Genomic DNA, 20,090 nt, shown 5'->3' on the forward strand with positions numbered 1-20,090 from the left:
AGCGCCCTCCCTGTCGTCTCACCATAATCGCGCGGAACGTAACCCTTGGATCTGCTTTGTCGCACCATAATCGTGCGGAACGTAAACCTTGGATCTGCTTTATTGGTCGCATCGCACAGACCGACCGAGGAGGAGGTGATGGCAAGCGCGGCCATGGCGAGCTGGAGGGAGGAGGACCCCGAGGTGAGCTACGTTCTGATCGATCGATCCATAGACATCTCTCTCCTTAGATTTCAGATAGATTCGTAGAAGGAGGGATTTGTAGATGTAGCGTTTGGTTTCGAATTCAAGTTCTGAAGCAATACGAAAGATAGCTTGATTTTAGTATCAGGGCACGGCTTTTGGATGAATGCCAGGTTTTGACTAGTTTCAAACAGCATGGTCGATGCTGTTCTGTGTTGTGAAGGCGGTACAGAATTAATCAGACTGTTAGAGATCGTTGATGTATGGCCAAAAGTTGTGGTGGGCAGCTTCTTATTGGAAGGGAACTTAATTTGTAGTTTGTTTCATAGCTCTATGTCTTGAACATATTTTAGAACCAGTTGATTTCCTCACAAAAAGTGTCATCCAAAAGTTGACTGAGCCCAATTTTTCTGTGATGATCAGGTTGTAGAGGAGGAGCAAGGGGAAAGCATTGTGCTTGAAGGAGAGGACAATGACGAAGACTATGAACAGGTGCTTAAATAGTTGTCCATCATTTGTTTGTTTAACCCATGCAAAGCGCGGAGTCTTCTTTCGCTTTGGGCTTCGTGTGTGGTGTTAAATCTGATCTTGCGTCTTCTTTCTTTCAGCTACTGGGCAGATTGTACAGCCTTCTTGGCGAAAACAATCCAGGTCTTGCCGGGAGGACGCACATGACAGTTATGACCTATCCTACTCTTCTTAGGGAGGGCACAAAGAAGACAGTATTCGTGAATTTCATGGACTCCTGTCGAAAGTGCGTTTCTTCATTGCTTGTATAATGCACTTTGCTAATTGATTGTGTTTATTACGAACTACAAACTGTGAATCGTATATCTCCAGGATGCGTAGGCAGCCAAAACATGTGATGGACTTCTTGCTTTCTGAACTGGCAGCAAGTGGATCACTTGATGGGCAGCAGAGATTGGTAGTGAAAGGAAGATTTTCGCCGAGAAACTTAGAATCTCTCCTAAGAAGATATATCTGTAAGTAATATAAAAAACTATTGCATTATAGTTGATCTTACCCTATGGTGGTAATTTAATTTAGTGATTTTGTGCCTATAAGTTAATAACATTAGATTTTCTAATGGGTTGCCTTTATAACAAATTGCATTATGTAAACTTTTTCAGATGAGTATGTGATTTGCAATGGATGCAAAGGCACTGATACCACTCTGTCCAGGGAAAATCGTCTCCTCTTCCTTCGCTGCGAGCAGGTAAGACGATGCAGTTTTCTTCCACCCATGTTTGTAGCCTATGAGTAAAGAAAATCTACTTCAAAATTGAAATTTACTCTTTTATTACTATTGTTTCTTTCCATCATCCAAACTGCTTGGTTGCAACTTTAAATGAGTTCGACATTTTTCTGTGTAGTGTGGGTCCTCGAGGTCCGTGGCTCCAATCAGGGCTGGATTTATCGCGCGGGTCACTCGTGTAAGGACTTGAAGAGCCTTGCTCAACATTCCAGATCGTCTATGTGGAGGGCCTGGCGCAAGACGATCAGAGTTTACCATCCATTGTAGCAATCAGTTTTGTACTGTGCCCTTGTGTGGCCATGTGTTTTCCTTTTTCTTTTCGGGTCATGTGAATGTGATATATTTCCAATTTGCCATATGCTTGTGGTGCAAACATCCAATGAAATCACACCTTTTCCTACTAGTACTATATTTTTTCAGTGTCAGTAAGCCGAATACAGTACTACCTACTATAATCCATCCATGTCTTTCTAATCCACTCACGTCTCCCTTTTTTATGAAATGGTTATATTTTCTTGGAACTTGTCCTAAAATTGTAAGTTATAATGTAGCATATACATATGCAATTGTAGTGACTTATGGATCCTATTTTTTATTAAACTTAGGGAAAGTTGTATTTCTAAACAAAATACACTCGTAAGAGAATATTTATGCAGACCCTTGTAAATTATATTAATCAGGCCAGAGGAAGTTACAATTAAGATCGCCTTCGCAAATCAACAGGTTATATCAATTGATGAGTTGGCGTATGAAGTTGGATGGAACAGAACAATGTATATTTGGCAATGATTAATTAGGAGTGACATTTATAATCGACGTACCAACAGTTCTCTTGAAAGCACGGGCTACAAGTAGCCTGATATTTTTAAAATGTTAAACTTGATTTCAGAATTTCAAAAAAATCCCAAAAATACATGGATGTAGTGAACAATGTATACCATAAGCGTGCAAATTTTCAATACTAATTACCTAGTATTCTAGGCTCAGCAAACATAACAAATCTGACAAATTTTAGAAGTTCTGAATTTTGCACTGTTCACTATATATAGGATTGTTTGTAGATATTTTTAGAACCTTAAGTTTGAATTTTAGAAATTTGAATAAGTGGGCTACCTGTAGCCCGAGCTCCAGAAGACTGCGAACTCCACAAGGCTGCACATGAATGGAAGAGGCCACTATAGTTTTTTTTTTTTTTTTTTTGAGATTTGGGCACTAGGTGGTACTGGTAGGGGTGTAAACAGATCGGATATTGCTGTTTCCATATATCCTTTACCATATTTTTTTAACGGATTCGGATCAGCGCGGATAATGATCGGATCGGATACTGATTCGAATGCGGATTATATCGGCTTGCGGAGCGGACTCGGATAGGAAGCGGATGTTCAATAAAAATACACACATACAATGAGAAATAAGATTCTTTTATGAAAAAAAGTAAATAAAAAGTGTTACACTAGACTATATCCAAAGTTGCACACTTATTTATACAACAAACCAACTTTCATATCGACACAACATGCATAGTTAGACCCATAGACTAACTCCGTTGTCTAGGTATTTTGGGTTGGACAAATTTTATCAGATTATCCTCTTTGAGGACATCGGTAATCCACAAAAAGTTTCTGATAATCCGTATATTATCGATACCATATCCGCTACCGTATCCTCCGGATATCTGCTCGACCAATATCCACATCTACAGCCATATCCGTCAGATTACTAAAAAAGCATACCATATCCTCAAAAACGGATGCAGATGCGAATATGAAGCGGAATTTTTTAATATAGAGAGCGAAAATTATCTGTACCATTTACATCTCTAGCTACTGGTAGTAGTAAGTCGCTTTTGCTCACGCCTCTGGTCTACTAGATTGAATGGATGATCAATCAAGGCCCACCCTCTAGTTTCAACGGGCTTCAAATGCAATCCTCTTCCTGTCTTTCGTGCGCATGCAGGCCCACCTTACAGGCTTACACACTTTACTCCACTGCATCTATTCCCCTGTTCGCTGCGCCACGCTGCCGCCGGCGAGTCCTACCGCCGCCGCGCCGTCGCCGCCGACCATGCGCGGCCCGCACCACCCTCACTGCACGCGGGCCCATCAGGCGGGCGCTCTCCTCCTCGTCGCGGTCACCTTCCTCCTCACCCGCCTCCTCTCAGCCCCTCCTCCACCCTTCCCCACCTCCCGCTCCGCCACGCAGGGCCCATGGCCCGACCTAGCTCCCCACCACGACCACCTCCGCATCTACGTCTACAACGAGGACGAGATCGACGGCCTGCGCGCGCTGCTCCGGGGACGCGACAACACCGTCTCCGCCGCTACATGCCTCAAGGGCCAATGGGGAACACAGGTACGCACTGACGCTCCATACCGGATCAGTGGATCTCCCATCCCCTCACTCTCAACTCATGCCAACCCTTGCGCTGCAAACAATAAGCCTAACTGTTGCTGCTTACTGTAACGCCGAATGTCTTCCTCAACTGTTATTCTAATAATCTGCTGCAAACCTAGCATTCTTAGTTGCCAATGATGATTCACTACTACAATGTGTAAACCAATTGTTACTGATGCCACAACCCTCACGCCAATCATTTCCATTTTCTCCCTTCAACGATGATGATAGGTAAAGATCCACCAGCTTCTTCTCAAATCAAGGTTTAGGACATTGGACAAGGACGAGGCGCATCTCTTCTTTGTTCCCAGTTATGTTAAATGTGTTCGCATGACCGGAGCTCTCACTGATAAGGAAATCAATCAAACATATGTCAAGGTATAACTCCCCCACCCCAAAATAATCACTTCACTTCACTTCACTCATGTGTGTTTAAGTCTAACACATCAACAAGTTTTCTTCTTAACTGTGCTATTTTTCACTCCCTGCAGGTTCTGAGTCAGATGCCATATTTCCGTAGATCTGGCGGACGTGACCACATTTTTGTCTTCCCGAGGTACCACCTACTTCACTCTCTGAACACCCAAAATCACACAGATAGTCAGGGCTGTCTTTTGATTTGAAGAAATCTCTTCTTGTACACTATGTGAGAACTGTTGTTTTGTGGAGAATGTAGTGGTGCTGGAGCTCACCTGTTTCGCTCGTGGGCAACGTTTCTCAATCGATCCATCATCCTCACTCCAGAGGTACGATAGCCACTTGCGTTGCTCCTCATATTTCACCTTGTTATTTTTTTATTGCTTCTAGTATAACTTATCCAAGTGTTAGAAGTTGCTTCCAGTACTGTCTTTGCTGTTTCATGTTTATAATAATAAGGCCCCTGATTCAAAACAATGGCACACGAGTTCATGCAATGTTATCTCTTTTTTCAAGTATTAAATGCAATCTGTATTGCAGATGAGTATATACGTGTGGTACAATCATGGCACAAAAAATATGTGTGGTGCAATCATGGGGAAAATGTTGCATTTGTTCTTTGCTATGCCATCTGGTGTACACTAGTGTTATATCGATATGTGTGCTCAATATAATCACATCGATGTTTTCCCAAATCCTAACACGAATAGTGGCAGTTATGTGTGCTGGTCTGATTTAATGCATTTCATGAGATACCTGCGGCTTCTTTGAAAAGATACTGTAGGAATTGACTGTTCCTTAGTGCTGCAGTATTGTTTTCTACATAAATCAACTTGCAAGTTACTTCTGGCATCTTCTTACATAACGACTTGTTTTCTGTTCATTGGTGCATCTTCTTACATAGCAACTTGCATTCTGTTTATAGGGTGACCGTACTGACAAGCGAGGTATAAGTGCATTTAATACATGGAAAGACATTATTATACCTGGAAATGTGGATGATTCTATGGTGAAGCCTGGTGCTCGTGCTGTCCAACCCATTCCGTTAACGAGAAGGAAGTATTTAGCAAACTTCCTTGGTCGTGCACAGGGAAAAGTTGGCCGCCTTAAACTGATAGAACTTGCAAAACAGTATCCTGACAAGGTTTGTCTACCTTTTGTTATCCAAATACAGTTTAACATGGTATTAAATTGTATGCCTTTTTGTGTTAAATCAAAATTTATTATGGTAATGCTCTCAACTATATGATTCAGTTTCACTAAGGAACTGCCATATAATAGTTTAGAACCCCGGCGTGCATTCTTATTGCTAGTCCATCATGTTCTATGTCAGAAAATTAATCACTTACATTGCAACACATACAAGTTAATATTCTAGGGTTCTAGCTGCAGTTTTATACATATATATGCCTGGTTAGATGTGCATACAAAATAATACTGTTTGATGTACTATGTTTAGTTTCCTTTCTGTTTAACAAGGCTTATACATATTTTATCCAGACTGGATGTGTGTTTATTTTATGAACAGCTTGAGTCTCCACAACTGAAACTGTCTGGGCCTGACAAATTGGGAAGGCTTGATTACTTCAAACATCTGGGGAACGCAAAGTTCTGCCTAGCTCCCCGTGGGGAGTCCTCGTGGACACTTCGCTTCTATGAGTCTTTCTTTGTGGTGAGCTCTTCCTCCCAAAAGAAGAGTTTGAGTGCATACCCACACCTAGTATCTGAGTCAGCTGGTCACAATTTTGACGACAGGAATGTGTGCCGGTGCTTTTATCAGATGAAGTTGAGCTCCCTTTCCAGAATGTGATCGACTACACCGAGATATCAATAAAATGGCCATCGTCCAAGATCGGTCCTGAACTTTTCCAGTACCTTGAATCAATACCAGGTACACTCCCATTTTCTCTCCTCCCTAGTCATTGTTTAGCCTTGTTCCAATGAGCATCGAAGTTATGGAATATTCACGCAGAGGAAAGAGTCGAAGAGATGATTGCTCGTGGTCGTGAGATGAGATGCATGTGGGTGTATGGCCCAGACACAGAGCCCTGCTCCGCGATGACCGCTATCATGTGGGAGCTGCAAAGGAAGGTTAGGCGATTCCATCAGTCTGCACAAACCTTCTGGCTTCACAACATGTCGATTATGAACAGAGATTTGGTGGAGTTCCACCAGTGGAGAACACCTGTTCCATTACCATGACATTGTACTTGTATATATTGGATTGAAAGGCCAATTTTTTCGGCCTGTTCTAAGTATATTAGACAACCTGATACATGGTAGATGTCTGAGGGAGGTGGGTGAGTAAATTTAATTTGTTAGTTATTTAGTTATCATCTCGAGGATGGATGCCACTTGGCACGTATTCTTTTTTGAGAATTGTGGGTGGGTACTGGTTGAGTAAACAGTTGTATTGTTTTGTCGACAAAGTTGTAACTTTTTTGTAAGGAAAGTTCATTTTACTCGCCCAAAGTATCACCATTGTGTGCAACACGATGCATTTTTAAAATATAAAATAGAGTTATATATAAGAAAAATATGAAGTGCTGCCTTATTTGACGGGGAATATGAAGCACTAAGCTAGGATGACAAATGGAATAAGCAGAAACTAAAGGAAGTTCAGTTTGGCCTTCATCTATATGTTGAGTTGCAATGGTTTACTGATCGAGTAAAGAAACCTGATGGTGTTTCCAACGTTTTACTGTAACCATGTTTGAGATGAAATGTTCTCTTTGTTGCTATTGTTTCCTTTTTCATAATCCAAACTTTTGGTTGCAATGGAATGAGTCCTATCTTTATGGGTCCTCGTGGTACATTGCTCCAATCAAGTTTCGACATTCATGCCCCGAAGAACACTGGTCAAAACTCCCAAAGAACACTGGTCAAAACTCTGGATCGCCTATCTAGAGAGCTCACGCATGGTGTACGAAGAGAAGAATTTGCCATCCATTGTGACAACCAGTTTTGCAGTGTGCCATGCTGTGGCCATGCGCTTTCCTTTTCCTTTTGGGCCATGTGAATGTAGATGAGTTTCAAACAAACTGATTTTGCAAGTATTAACTAAGGCAGATGCTATTGCTCCCTGCTTTCATTACCACAACCAAGTTTGATGTACAACAAGACGCCAAAGAATTGGTATATACTAGTATCATATAGGTCGTAGATCACAGTGAACAAACGGACGAGATCAAAATTACGACGCCAGAGGTATGCCCTACCAGAGAAGGAGGGCTTCAGTTAGCCTTGCAGCTACCTAGAGGAGGAGGGTTTCAGATCCTGGAGGAACGGCGCAGGCCTGACGTAGGTGAACCCTGCAAAGTTGCCTTGCCCTCCGCCGGCTGTGACAGGGGTGGCTGCAGGGGAGTCCAGCACGGATGTGTTCGTCCAGCACACGTCGAAGTTAGCAATGCATGTCAGGCCGGCCACGTCTGGCCGAAAGCTCGGCTGGATCTCCCGAGCATCCAGCTTTCTCCAGTTGATTGGCTTGAACCACTTGTGCTTCTTTATCTCGTCGCTGCCGCCAGGTCCAGATCCCAGCCGCTTGCCAGCTTCTTTGTGGAGCAACTGAAATGCACCAAGGGTTAAGATTTCTTAGAAAAAAATGACGCCCAAAAACTAAAGTCTTAAGTGGTCAGTTTGTTCTCATACTGTTTTCTTGGAAGATCTATACATGTACAGGGGATTGGGATTTTTTTTTCAGATAAAAATGACACAGAAACTAAAATCTTAGTCAGCTTGTACTTTTTTTTTAGATCAACTCAGCTTGTACTTTTGGAAAGCCAGCTTGTACTTGATAGCACGTCTAGTGATTTTAAGATGAAAACAACACACAAAGACTAAAATCTTATCCAGTTTGCACTTCATAGTGCATTTAGTTATATCCGTTCTTGTGATATAGCATTTCCATTAACTTGCAAATGGTAGTCACTTCAGAGTGTTCTCTTGCTGTTGTTACATGGTAGTATAAGCACTTCATAGTAATTTCCATTAATAATGAGAGCAAACAAGTTTGAGAACTTACTCCTTTGAGGAGTGAGTGAGCTTCACTAGTCAAAAATGAAGGAAGCTTCAATTTCTCCTTCACTATCTTCTGCTGAACTTTCTCTCTGTTACCAACAAATGGGGGCTGCAATGTGTTGCAAAGAGTAGGAACTATAAGCCATCACATATCTGCATGCAAGACCTCTCTGATAATAAGCTTGCCATTCCGTGCAAATATGCAACTCACCTTCCCTGTCAGCATTTCAAACAGGAGGATTCCTACACTCCACCAATCTGCGGCCTTATCATGCCCCTGACTAAGAATAATTTCTGGGGCCATATACTCGAGAGTACCACACATCGAGTTTGATCTGGTATTCTCACGGAATTCTTTCGCAAGGCCGAAGTCAGTTAGCATGGCCTAGAACAGCAGCAAAAGCAAAAGGATGTCAGACAACTGAAGATGAGATAAAATGAGATTGTTCGTTGCAATAAAGAATTCTTACATGGCCTTCAGGATCCAATAGGATATTCTCGGGCTTGAGATCTCTATGCATAATCCCATTATCATGGAGGTGGGCTACAGCAGATATAATTTCAGCCGTATAGATTCGTGCAAGTTCCTCCCTGTTATATCAAAGGCTTTAGTTTAAAGGCATGTCGTGTTATCTTTTGGCAAACAATATTGCTAACAGGAAGTGGAACAGCACCTAAATAACCCTTGCTTGTACAGCTGGAAGAAGAGATGCCCCCCATTTATGAAGTCCAGGACAAGGTAAAGTCTATATTTGGTCTGCACAGGAAAAACACCTTTGAATCTTTGTACCAAGATTGGAACATCACTATGCAGATGACAATATCAACACAAACGGCCTACCTGAAACGAGTACCTCAGCTGCACAACAAAAGGATGGTCAATTTTTGTCAGTATGTCTCTCTCAGCTTTCATGTACTCAGAATGGTTTTTCTCCAGTATCTTGTCCTTCCTCATAACTTTCATGGCATATATCTCTGAAGTGCCCTTCTTTCTCACCTGAAAGACTTTGCCAAATGCCCCTTGGCCTACAAGCTTCAAGATTTCAAAGTCATCAAGCCCAACACCTTCATCCTCTGTCACAGCATTACCAATTTCCTCATCACTGAACTGCTCTACGTTCATATCATTTTCTTCTGTAGTGTAGTCTACAAGTTCTGATGATCCATCTGCTTTGTTTAGAGTGAGCTTGCTAAGTCCCAAAGAGCAGCTAACAAGTGATGATGGGCCAACAAGAGAATGTGACCGCTTGATGATGACAGCAGGATCATTATAAACCTCCTCATTGGACTCAACCGGAGCTGCAGGGCTGTCTGGACCAAAATCACATAGCTCTGCTGACGTCTGGACAGGACTGGACCCAAAAACATCAGAGAAATCAAACTCATCATTTTCAGATGAGACAGCACGCGGTGGATCCATCGGGAGAAGTATCCTTGTAGTGAAGAGCTTGGGTCCTTGTGCGGGCTTTACTGTCAGAGAGGATGTCTGAGAAGAAACCATCTATAAGCAGCCTAGGGTGGCAGCTCCAGGGCAAGTCTCGAACTTACGGAAAGTGGAAACTAAGGACATTTGCTACATTGCACTCTGAAGGATGTAAATTGATCCACTGCTGTGAACGAAGGCCTTGAGCAAGTTAAAGCTTCCGCTAGGAATTCCCAAGTATCTCGCAGACAAAAACGATATTCCTGTCCCCTGCTGTATACGACTTGCTTGATGCCAATGTTCTTTGTAGACTCATGAAGCAGAAATCTGAAATGGACAGAGAACAGACAAATTGTTAGTCTCATTTCATACTGCAAGAGGTATAAAAAGGAGAGCAAAAGATTCAGGAAAAGTATATTAGACAGGATACCCTATGCAAACGATCACAGTTTAATAACAATATCTTCTATAGTGGGCTATAAGAATGGCACTAATGGTTATTTTGGTATGTTCTAAGAACATTTATCTTGCTAGGAATTCAACCTTCTCTGACACCAGAAACATGCATGCCATGCAGGATGCAGAAATTCTAATGGGACAATCTCAGTTCACATCTCCGACCATCAGCACTTCTGACCGTACACATCTGAAGCTCCAAACACAGAATCAACAAGCAAAAGCAGCCAACAGGTAACTCCGAAGCTTCATTGCACACAAATATCTAAGGTGCAACGCTGCATCATCAGCAATTCGAGCATCTTGAATGCCTTCAAGGCTTCCAACATTCTGAACAACGTGCACAGCGTACTAAAATTCTAGCACAAGGAACCTGAAACTTCTAGCATCTTGGATATTACTTCCAGATTCTTACAGCAAAGGCACACGTGCTTTCTAAAATCAAGACCCTGTCACCTGTGCCTTTAGTTAGTCCAGAATTGTACTTTCAGATTCTACACTCGTATCATCCTAGGTACGCTACATTCTTGAACACCTCGAATCAGCCTAAAGATCGATCGACACTGTTTTGCTGAATAGAGAATTGATTAGCAATGGGTACCCAGTCAGATCGAATTCCACCCCACAAACACAGAAAGACTAAAACAGACGCTACTACATCGAAATCGTTGCAGGGCAGCAATCCGCCCCGGAAAGCGTAAGATCTGCACCGGGGCACGAAATAGTGCACCGATCGAGCAGACGAACCCAGATCGAGGAACCGAAGCGCGGGACTAATCTGCTCTGTGCTCTATCGTTCTCCGCGAGCGTAGAGTTTCAGATAAGATGCGAGATCAACACATGGAGTGGGGATGGGGAATTCACCTTCTGCAATTCGCGGGTCGCTCCGAGGAGCGAGAGGCACCGGCGACGCGCCGGCGAGCTCCGCTCCGCGCGCGGCGGCGAAAGCGAGGGGCGCGGTTGGTGAAGCGAAGTGGGCGGTCTGGGGAAAGGCAGAGGTTGGACGGGGCAGCCGCCGCGTCCAACTAACTATCCGGGCTGGGGAAGGCCCACATGCAGTGACTGGTTATGGCCTAGATTAGCCGCGCCGCCACGCGGGTCCCACAGTATTTCGCACGAATTAGATTGCGCACACACAATGGGGAAAGCATCTCCGTTGGCTTTAGAGCATCTCCAACAAACAGACGCTGCAAAAATCGGCGCGCTAGGTTGCACGGCGTTGTAAACAGATACCGCGCGTTTACGGGAAAGCTGCCCGCTGGAAGCGCCATTTTGCGGCGTGTGCTCGGGCGGAAAAAGTGTTCATCCACCGGGCATGCCATTATGCAGCGCGCGGCGTGGCGCGGCGCGAACGGCTACTTCGACCGTTTTCATTTTAAATTAAATCAAACAGAATCAAATAAAAAAGGAAAATTTAATTGAAACTGCGAAATATATTAGAAGTTCGACGATACGAAATACATTTTATTTAAAACTAGTCTATCCTACTCCGAATCCCAGTCATAGTCGGAGGAGTGGCTGCTCGGAGTCGTCTCCGGCACCGGCGTCGAAGTCCACCCGAAGAAGGAGGAGAAGGAGGAGGAGAGGACAATGGTGGACGGCCCTGCGCCGTTTTTCTTCTCCTCCTCCTTCCTCGCCGCCTTCTCGGCCCTCGCCGCCTTCCTCGCCGCGGACTCCGCCCGGCGCTTCTCGCGGCTTGCCTTCTTCTTCGCCTTCGCCGCCGCCTTCGCCGCCTCCTTCTGCGCGTAGAAGGCTTCCGTGGCGACGACGTCTTCGGGGAATTGGCGCGCCCACTCGAGGCGGAGGGCCTCGTCGTGCTCGGCGATGAGGAGGCGCTGCTCGAGCTCCCGTTGGCGGCGCTGCTCCTCGCGCGTGATGACCGGCAACGGCGGCGCCAGCTGCTCCGCCTGCTCCCACGTCCAGACGTCATGAAAATTCATCGTCCGGCGGGAGCGGACGAGGCGCCAGGCGACGACGTCGTACGCCCGCGCCGCCTCGTGCGCCGTGTCGAACGTCCCGGAGCGGATCTACGCGTCGAAGCGGCTGCTCGGCTACACCGTACGCCGCGGTAGCCGGAGGTGGAGCGGCGGCGCGAAGGCATCTTGCCGGAGACGGAGGCGGATCGTCGGCGGGAGGGAGAGCGGTGGGGAGAGAGAAGCGGAGCGGCGCGTGGAATGTTCAGATGGTTGGCGCGTTCGCGCGTGTCGCGTTTATAGCGCGCGCGGCAGCCCATGCGGCAACTTTCCCGCGCGGAATAGCGCAAACGCGCGGATGCGGCAAAGTTTTTAGCGCACGCATCTTTTTTCCGCGTCCGCTGAAGCTTCGCGCGGGCGCCCGCGCGCAAACTGGCGTTTTTTTTTACCGCACGGGGCTTTTAGAGCGTGTGTTGGAGATGCTCTTAAATTGGAGATGTTCCCATCGAATTTTGCATGTTTCAATTTTTGGCTCGCTCGATACTGCATGAGAAAAACGAGTTTAGTCGAGGTTGTATACTATGTTTGGTTGCTGATAATGTTTTCTGGAGAAGATTTGGTTCGTTGTTAGGTTGGCAACAATCACCGTTTCTTCGGGACATGATTGGTTGCTCGATCAAGTTCACATCTCGGAATGGTAGATTGTTTGGTTGCTAACAATATTTTTCAGCTCGTTTTTGCACATTGTTTGGTTGGCAACTGAGATAGAATCTGGGTAGGAACATGAAAATTACGAGTGTTTGGTTGTATAAGGTCCTATGTTCCAGATACCACTTATTCGAAGCGGTGACATTACCGCTCATACCTTAGAACTAACACGTAGCATAACAACAAATCGAACTCACAAGCAAATACTAAAAGGGATTTCTATTTTCGTGCCCCTGGCTTTTTAGTTGTGCTCAGTTTTCCCCAACCCCTTAGTTTTTTCTCAGTTTTCCTCAAGACCTTGTCTGAAACCCGCAGAAGGAGCTCGGACGGAAGGAATCCCGTTTAGTTGACGTTGGTTGGTGCTGACAAGTGGGGCCGATGTTGGTGCCCCGCAGTGGACACGTCTTCACTTATCCAGATCATCGTGGGACCCACAACATGTCCACATTAAGTGCGCCGGACCCACAGCTTACCCAGGTGACCGTTGCAAAATGGGAGCCCGAGCCAGCCCCGCGCCCGTGCCCGTGCCCGTGCCGGTTCTGCTTCATAGTCTGGCCATTTGAATAGCCAGGGACACAGCCGTGAGTACTTTAAAGTACTCGCAAACTAATACTAAAGTAAGTACTAACAATTTCTCCTATAAAGGTTGCAAGACTATCCAGCCATCCAGGGGGTCTGAGAGGGGCAAAACAATCTGGTTCGTCCGTTTCACGTGCACAGTAAATTTTCCAACCCGCTTTTCACCTCAACCGTTGGATGTTGTAATCTTTTTCCTACCGTCCGCTGCTTGTTCTGAGTGCATGACGGCTGGACCCGTGCATGCGTGGGGCCGTTTGTTTGAGACAACCAGAGTCCGTGCTCGCGTCGCTCAGAAAATCAAAAACGGTGAAAACCCTAGCCAACCAAAAGGCTCCTCCTCACTCCAATCCCGAGCCTCCCCCAATCCCCGCTTCCTCTCAGGATCGACCCCGAGCCTCCACCGCGCCTCCTCCTCCGCCACCCCGAGCAGCTGCCGTCCCACCGTCCCGCCTCTCCTCCTCGACCTACGCAGCTCCGGCGTGTTGCTCCGCCGCCGTGGCGCCTCCTGTGCGATTCCGAGCAGCCGCCGTCGCGCCTCTCACCCTCAATCTACCCTGCGCCGGAGTTGGAGGAGCAGCAAGGGGCGGCGCTGGGACGGAGGTGGAGGAGCACGGATTCGGCGCCAGCAGACTCCTCTACGAGTAAGGTCCTCCTCTTCCTTCTTTCTGTCCTCCACGGATCGGGGCACACATGAGATGGCGCGGTCTGCGTGACTCCATGAGATCCATGGATGGCGGTTCTTCGGCCGGCGCGGGGATGCGCGATGGCTGCCGGTGCTCGAGATCTGGCGGATGGAGGGCTGCAGCGGCGGCGGGATCGAGCTCTGGTCTCCAGCTTGCCCATCCCCCACGTTTCCCTCTCCTCCTCCTCTCTGCTGTTGGCCACGCTGGCCATGGCCCTCAAATCCGACGCCTGCATCTGCGATGGTATGTTGTGTTTCTTCCCATGCTCTAATGTCTGGTGTGTTCTTGATTATTTGCATGTAGTAAATCGATTTCAGTTTAGACCATGGATTGCAACCTTAAAGTTATTTCTCCTTGCAGCTAGCAGCAGATCTGGTTGGGAAAGCGTAAGGAGATAAACAGCGAGAGATTGTCTTAGCACACGGATTCATGAGTGCTGCAAATTTATATATAGTGCTTTGTACTGATGTTTAAAGTTTATTTATACAAGTATTGGAAAGAGGAATACAATATTGCATTTCTAAAGAAATCATCATGTAGATATGTTTTTGTACTTTACTCAGCGAAAATTGCAGCCAGTTATTTTGATAATATATCTCAGTTTGTGTGTCCTTACTATTCCTTATTTATGAATTTGAGAAGATTAATTTCCACCTATTGGTGCTGAAGGTCAAGCTGCTCACTTTCTTCTTGGATGTGGACCAGTCTCCTCTGGTATAGCAGATCTCACAAAGGATCTTCATCATCGGGACAACTCCATGTTCCAGTCAGAAGGTTCACTGTCGCGACCTTGCATATTTGTTCTCGGTTTTGCGGTGTGCTGAGAATAGGAAGGCTGAGTTCATCAATTCTACTATGGATTCTGCTCTATATGCGTGTTTCTTTCTAATAATTCATCACTTGTGCAGGATTCTAATGGTTGTGCTGGGTGTTTGTAACGGTGAGGTTGAGCATATCGATTTGTATAATGCACAGACCGCGAATAATGGTGTTGTGGTGACTGATACACTCACACAGTTTCCTGAAGGTAAAGTTGCTTTCAGTTGCTTATTCATCCTTGTTGGATCTTGTTTATAGCATATATACTTGCTTTCAGTTGCTTATGATCTACTCAAGCTAGCAAATTCCTTTTGTTGTACAGTTGGCCACTTTTGGCATATGTGATAATATGCATATTTGTCAGTGTTCATGGTACTACCTCCCTATCACTCACACACCTAGATATTTTCTTGCCAGCTATAACCTAAATTAAGGTTTGACACTTTCTTTTAACTGCAGGTCTTAATATATATTTTAGACTACCATTTAACCCTTATTGTAAATTTTACCCACATTTTTTAACCAACGCTTCTAAACCCATTTAATGGTTCTCGTTTTATGTGTTGGCCTAATTACCCGACTTCAAAATGTTCAGAGGTTGTCCTACTTCAGGGTAGTGAGCTGCAGCATGTTGACGCTCAGATGGCGCTGGAGGTTATTCAGGCACCATCCACAAATTAAGTAAGCTAGAGCTCTCTTCACCGTAATTTTGTCAAGGGGTCCACAATGAAATGGACAATTACGCCAAGATAGGCACATAAGAAGGTGGGGTTTGGGGTATGCTTGACTATACCTTTGTATCAATTGTTCTGTTGCACTTTTATTCTTCTAAAAAATAGCGGATATCCCTTCTTCAGTAATTTTCCAGTGTTAATATACATGCTGGTTTTGCTGTCATAATAGATCCTCAAGATCGGCGATGGCGATCGCGACGGTGCATCGACGAGCTTGATGAGATGGCGCATTGACAAGCAAAAAGGCATGGGGATTCCCGCTGTTCGTGAGGGGTTGCGTGATGCGGCTAGGGGGCGGCGGAGGTCCACACATCAGACGTATCCAGGTTGTGCGCACAGATGATGTTGAGGCTCCGTGACCTCCACAACCCGAGCAAGGTTAGCAGCGGTTCGCCACTTCAGCTGTTACTCTACTCCATCCACTAAATTTTCTTCAGTTCAATATATGCATATATATGGTGATGATTTTAGTGGGCCACAAGGTGTTGGCAATTGTTGGGTTCTGTATTTTACAAAATATCAGCATCTTGTTTAATCTTCAGTTGCGGTGCTTTCATGTTATCATGAATTGTGGGCAAACTATTTATTCAATACGCTTTGTTATTGATTCCTTGCCCCTTGCTTGCGGTGCTTTTCTTTCATTTTTGTGTGTTCCTTCTTGCATCCAGCTTGACTGTTTACTCTGAAAGGAGCAGTTCGTGGAGTGGGTCTGAAGCAACTGGGTAGCAGTCATAATATTAGGTGAGAGTTGCTTAATGTGTAGGTGGGTAGAATATTAGTTTCATGGTCTACTTTACAAGAGAAAGCAAGTAGAATATTATGTAGGAGTTGCTTCATATTTACTGTCTCTATTTTTTCGTACCATTTTGCGGTAGGATTGCATACAGAGGCATTAATATATTTTATTACATTCTCTTTTCAGAAAAACTGCACTAACATCCTTATGCTTTTAGTCAGACATACCTTTTATTGTGGCTCAAGGGTTTAAGATTGTTATTAGATAAAATTTTACAACTAACTTGACATTTAAATGGTGCGAAATTACAGAGGGGGTGGACTTTGATGTCAGTATGACACACTATACTTATTGTACTCCATAAATATTTTCAGCAGAGAAATAGAATCCTACAAGATCAACATGTTTTCAGTATTTGCCTCTAATGATTAAATTATCTCTTTTCCGTGTTCGAATTAGTTATTCCGTTGTGTTTCCATTTTCCATGTTGGCTAACATTTTCCATGTTGGCTAACTATAATAATAAATAAAATTTCAGAGTAGTGGATTTTTATGTGCCATTTGGTGTTAGCCTCCCTAATTCTCTTATGGATTTCTCTTCGGCAGGCTGCTACAGAGGGGGTGGACTTTGATGTCAGTATGCTACAAAGGATGTTGAAGAAATTGGTGAGTTTCTTTATTTAATTAAAGAAACAGATTATATGAATGCATGGTGATTTGAAAAAATGTGGTTTATTTATTTCAAGTGTTCTAAATTACTCATTAATCTAATATAAATTAAGGCTGCAAAGGGGGTCATGCAATGACTATGAACTAAGGGTGATATGTAATTTTTGGTGTTTATTCTTCTATGAGCTACCAACCTTATATGTTGCAAGCTGATAAGGTGCCTTTTTAGGTTATGAGAAGCGATTATCTTTGTGCCTCCATGGCGAGCAGCACCGGCTGCATCTGGCGCATCTTTGTAAATTTAGAATGATAACAGGAATTGGTCAAACTACAGAAATTGTGACCCTGATGAGCCGCCCCGGGCCTGACCACCGTTGGTTCAGCGTTCTCTGCCCGCGGAGTTTCCTGTCGTGCATGCGTACGGTTGAGGTTGGTTCACCGTTCTTCTCTCCTCTCTTTCGCACTGGCTTACTGTGTTCGTTGCCCTCCATGCCCTGTTCTTGTTAATGGGTTTGCCTAATTTTCCTTTTCCTTTTTGCATCCAGGTCTAGGATGTTCGTCCACATCTTCTACGCTAATCTTTGCCTGCGTATTCTGGTGGGTCTCCTTCTTTTCATGTGTTTGTTGCACCTTGCATGTTTGTTGCAATGCCTTTAATCTTCCTTGCACCTTGCATGTTTGTTGCAATGCCTGCCTGCTGATTTCTTCCCACTCTTTGGCTTGTTTTGCTTGCCATCTGTCAATTCTTCTAGGATGGCATGTGCGTGCATCGCTGCTGCTTGGGGAAATTTCTTCTTTCCTCTTCGGCCCTGCGAGTGGAGGTACGTTTGTTCCCAGAATTCAGTCACCAAAGGAGTAAGAAAAAAAAAGGTAAACAAACAACATTCGTGGAAACCTGATGATAGGAGCACACATGTTTCTATGGCAACTAATAAATACAGTATAGCAGAGTAGTCTATTTAAAGAAAGGGTGCATGCTGTTAAAGTTTTTTCGGTTGAAACTAACCATGCCCTGAAAATAGGCAGTTAGAGTTTTTCGGTTGATGCTTAATTTTGGAAGGCCTTTAAACTATACGAGGCCATGGGGGAGTGACTTTTGTGTCTACTATTCCAAATTTATTCACTGGAACCACCATTTAATAAATATCATGGATATATCATTTTAGTACAATGCATGGAAAAATGGTGATTTAAATAGTGGAAGGTCGTTCTTTGCTTGTCTGTTGCTTGCTACCACTGACGACTATGTATGAACTAATGGTAGATGGATTAAAATAAATGTTTGACCCAAATTGTTCTTTTGTAGGGTTCATGCCTTTTATAGCATGATGTCTGAATTAATTGTGCTTGATTAAACAAGTCTAGCGTCATGGTTCATAGATTGAAAGGCATAGAATCTTGTGTTGCTCTTTCATGTCTCCATTCACTTAAATAAACTAATTTAGAGAACTGTTGCTCCTATGTACTCATAGGCATAAAGTTGAGGTGATCAAACCCAACTTTTTCCCCTATGTTATTTTATTTTCCAGATAACAAGCAATGATTCATTTTAATGATACTTTAGATTTGATATTAGTTACCTGATGGTGTTTGTCCATCATGCTTTGTTTGGGTATCAGGATTCGTCGTTTCACGAAACTTCAGATCTGATATTAGTTACCTGATCATCAATAGTTGATTTTAGCATCAGGATACATCTTCGCGGGATCAAATATATGATGGTATGTTAATATTAAACTAGAATATATACGTGGAATATTTTCATCTGGAATCCATGTCTTCACTCATTTTTGCAGCATGGAATAACTAATTTTCTGAATATGAGAATTGGCTTATTTGATCTATATAGGAGTATGATTTACAACTCCGTAGTGTTCAACCTGGTCGAAGAATTAAAGTGAAGCTCGTCTGATGTAAAATTCAATTCTTGTAAATTGCTTGGAGAAATGTAACAATTTACTCTAAGTCAGTTCGGAAGTCACTTTTTCGTATATACGAGTATTGTCTTAAGGGTTTATAAAGCACTGTAGATTTTGGATTTCAGAATCTGGCCTGTCTAGCGATCATGCCATTCAGTTTCTGTGAGCATGTAAAAGAGCAACCCTATTTTTTAAAAAGCTTTCTTTCCTTTCAGTATATTTTTGGTTGCATTGTGTGCTCCCAGTTCCTCAATTTTGCTCTGATTTGAGGCCTTTACGCCCATTTTCGTTGGTGAATAGTTGCTGCTACTTTTTGCCTTCGTTTAACTTGTTTTTCTGGCTGAAGTTAGGAAAATTATATAGCTACCATGATATACAGAAACTCAATTCGGCTCCCGGGTCCGTATGATCCCTCTACCATAAAAACATATTTCCAAGTGTTAAAAAATTTTGATAAAAAAATTTACATGTACATCTCCATAATATATGTGTATTCGTCAAGTTTCACGAAAAAATGATATTTTTTGTAGTCTAAACGAAAAAGAGAAAATTTATCTTGTGATAAGTCTTTGTTTCAGCACCGAATTTTGTCTTTTTTACACACGCCACATGACATGTCGATTTTTCATGAAACGACTTTGTGAGCGTGTAGCACATGAAGATGTACGTGCAAAATTTTTGTTTCAATTTTTTTGACATTTTAAAATGTGTCTAACATGTATTTCAAAATAAAGGGAGCATACGCTCCCATGATATATTGCATTCAGTAGCATAAACAAGAGTTTATGCATTGTATTGATTGTGCCAACTTGTGCACACTGGCCTCAGAGGCAAGATGCCAATACCATCAGGTTCCTTTCCTTCTTTGCTTGGATATATGCTTGCTAGGTTAGTGATTGATCATTTTTTCTATAATTCTTTTAGCTAGCCAATCGCCTGCTTCACCATGAGTTCTTGTCCATTGCACTAATGGTGACTATTCACTGCATTTAACAGCACGCCGTGCTGTTGAAGCTTTTCTTAACCTTAATAAGTGATTATATCTAGCCTTACAAAGAAGATTTAAAGAGGATGCATTGCGAGCCTCTTTATATGCTATAATATGTCGAGTAGATGTGGTCTTTTAATTTGTTAAATCTCTCCACTATAACATGATATCTTCTTTTCTTTACAGGTCAAGGCATC

The 20,090-nt window shown here is 43.7% G+C and overlaps 3 protein-coding genes and 1 long non-coding RNA gene across 5 annotated transcripts; 3 read left to right on the forward strand and 1 right to left on the reverse strand.

Moving 5' to 3' along the window:
• The first annotated feature begins 40 nt into the window (after positions 1-40).
• LOC127329804 (eukaryotic translation initiation factor 2 subunit beta) lies at positions 41-1,857 on the forward strand. Its single transcript, XM_051356239.2, has 6 exons — positions 41-183; positions 607-675; positions 792-937; positions 1,024-1,166; positions 1,314-1,399; positions 1,557-1,857. Exons 1-6 carry the CDS (start codon positions 139-141, stop codon positions 1,626-1,628), a joined length of 561 nt encoding a protein of 186 aa, XP_051212199.1. The 5' UTR covers positions 41-138; the 3' UTR covers positions 1,629-1,857.
• A 1,526-nt stretch (positions 1,858-3,383) lies between these two features.
• Positions 3,384-6,711, forward strand: LOC127331491 (probable glucuronosyltransferase Os03g0107900). The gene is made up of 8 exons (XM_051357671.2): positions 3,384-3,790; positions 4,064-4,210; positions 4,324-4,388; positions 4,509-4,578; positions 5,175-5,393; positions 5,778-5,921; positions 6,005-6,140; positions 6,222-6,711. The coding sequence occupies exons 1-8, from the start codon at positions 3,389-3,391 to the stop codon at positions 6,449-6,451; spliced, it is 1,413 nt and encodes a 470-aa protein (XP_051213631.1). The 5' UTR covers positions 3,384-3,388; the 3' UTR covers positions 6,452-6,711.
• Positions 6,712-7,305: 594 nt separating this feature from the next.
• Positions 7,306-11,169, reverse strand: LOC127331492 (serine/threonine-protein kinase AtPK2/AtPK19). The gene is made up of 7 exons (XM_051357672.2): positions 11,010-11,169; positions 9,108-10,016; positions 8,941-9,023; positions 8,737-8,857; positions 8,478-8,651; positions 8,271-8,375; positions 7,306-7,813 (listed from the first exon to the last, which is right to left on the reverse strand). Exons 2-7 carry the CDS (start codon positions 9,765-9,767, stop codon positions 7,499-7,501), a joined length of 1,458 nt encoding a protein of 485 aa, XP_051213632.1. The 5' UTR covers positions 9,768-10,016; positions 11,010-11,169; the 3' UTR covers positions 7,306-7,498.
• A 2,849-nt stretch (positions 11,170-14,018) lies between these two features.
• LOC127331493 (uncharacterized) lies at positions 14,019-16,298 on the forward strand. 2 transcript variants are annotated; one of them, XR_011751444.1, is made up of 5 exons: positions 14,019-14,271; positions 14,389-15,055; positions 15,170-15,528; positions 15,751-15,959; positions 16,250-16,298. It is a non-coding gene; the product is annotated as an uncharacterized lncRNA (long non-coding RNA). The 2 variants fall into 2 exon arrangements; XR_007869787.2 differs by having other exon boundaries at positions 15,443-15,528; positions 15,751-16,291.
• Positions 16,299-20,090: the final 3,792 nt, after the last annotated feature.

The sequence above is a fragment of the Lolium perenne genome, chromosome 2 (genome assembly GCF_019359855.2).
Source record: "Lolium perenne isolate Kyuss_39 chromosome 2, Kyuss_2.0, whole genome shotgun sequence".
NCBI classification, from domain to species: domain Eukaryota; kingdom Viridiplantae; phylum Streptophyta; class Magnoliopsida; order Poales; family Poaceae; genus Lolium; species Lolium perenne.

Coding starts and splice junctions, on each gene's coding strand:
- LOC127329804 (XM_051356239.2), top strand. CDS start 139: ATGGCAAGCGCGGCCATGGCGAGCTGGAGGGAGGAGGACCCCGAG. Junction 676..791: donor ATGACGAAGACTATGAACAG/GTGCTTAAATAG, acceptor TCTTTCTTTCAG/CTACTGGGCAGATTGTACAG. Junction 1,400..1,556: donor TCTTCCTTCGCTGCGAGCAG/GTAAGACGATGC, acceptor TTTTCTGTGTAG/TGTGGGTCCTCGAGGTCCGT.
- LOC127331492 (XM_051357672.2), bottom strand. CDS start 9,767: ATGGTTTCTTCTCAGACATCCTCTCTGACAGTAAAGCCCGCACAAGGA. Junction 8,858..8,940: donor TACAAGCAAGGGTTATTTAG/GTGCTGTTCCAC, acceptor TTGATATAACAG/GGAGGAACTTGCACGAATCT. Junction 7,814..8,270: donor CTCACTCACTCCTCAAAGGA/GTAAGTTCTCAA, acceptor GGTGCATTTCAG/TTGCTCCACAAAGAAGCTGG.
- LOC127331491 (XM_051357671.2), top strand. CDS start 3,389: ATGCAGGCCCACCTTACAGGCTTACACACTTTACTCCACTGCATCTAT. Junction 3,791..4,063: donor AGGGCCAATGGGGAACACAG/GTACGCACTGAC, acceptor CGATGATGATAG/GTAAAGATCCACCAGCTTCT. Junction 4,211..4,323: donor TCAATCAAACATATGTCAAG/GTATAACTCCCC, acceptor CACTCCCTGCAG/GTTCTGAGTCAGATGCCATA.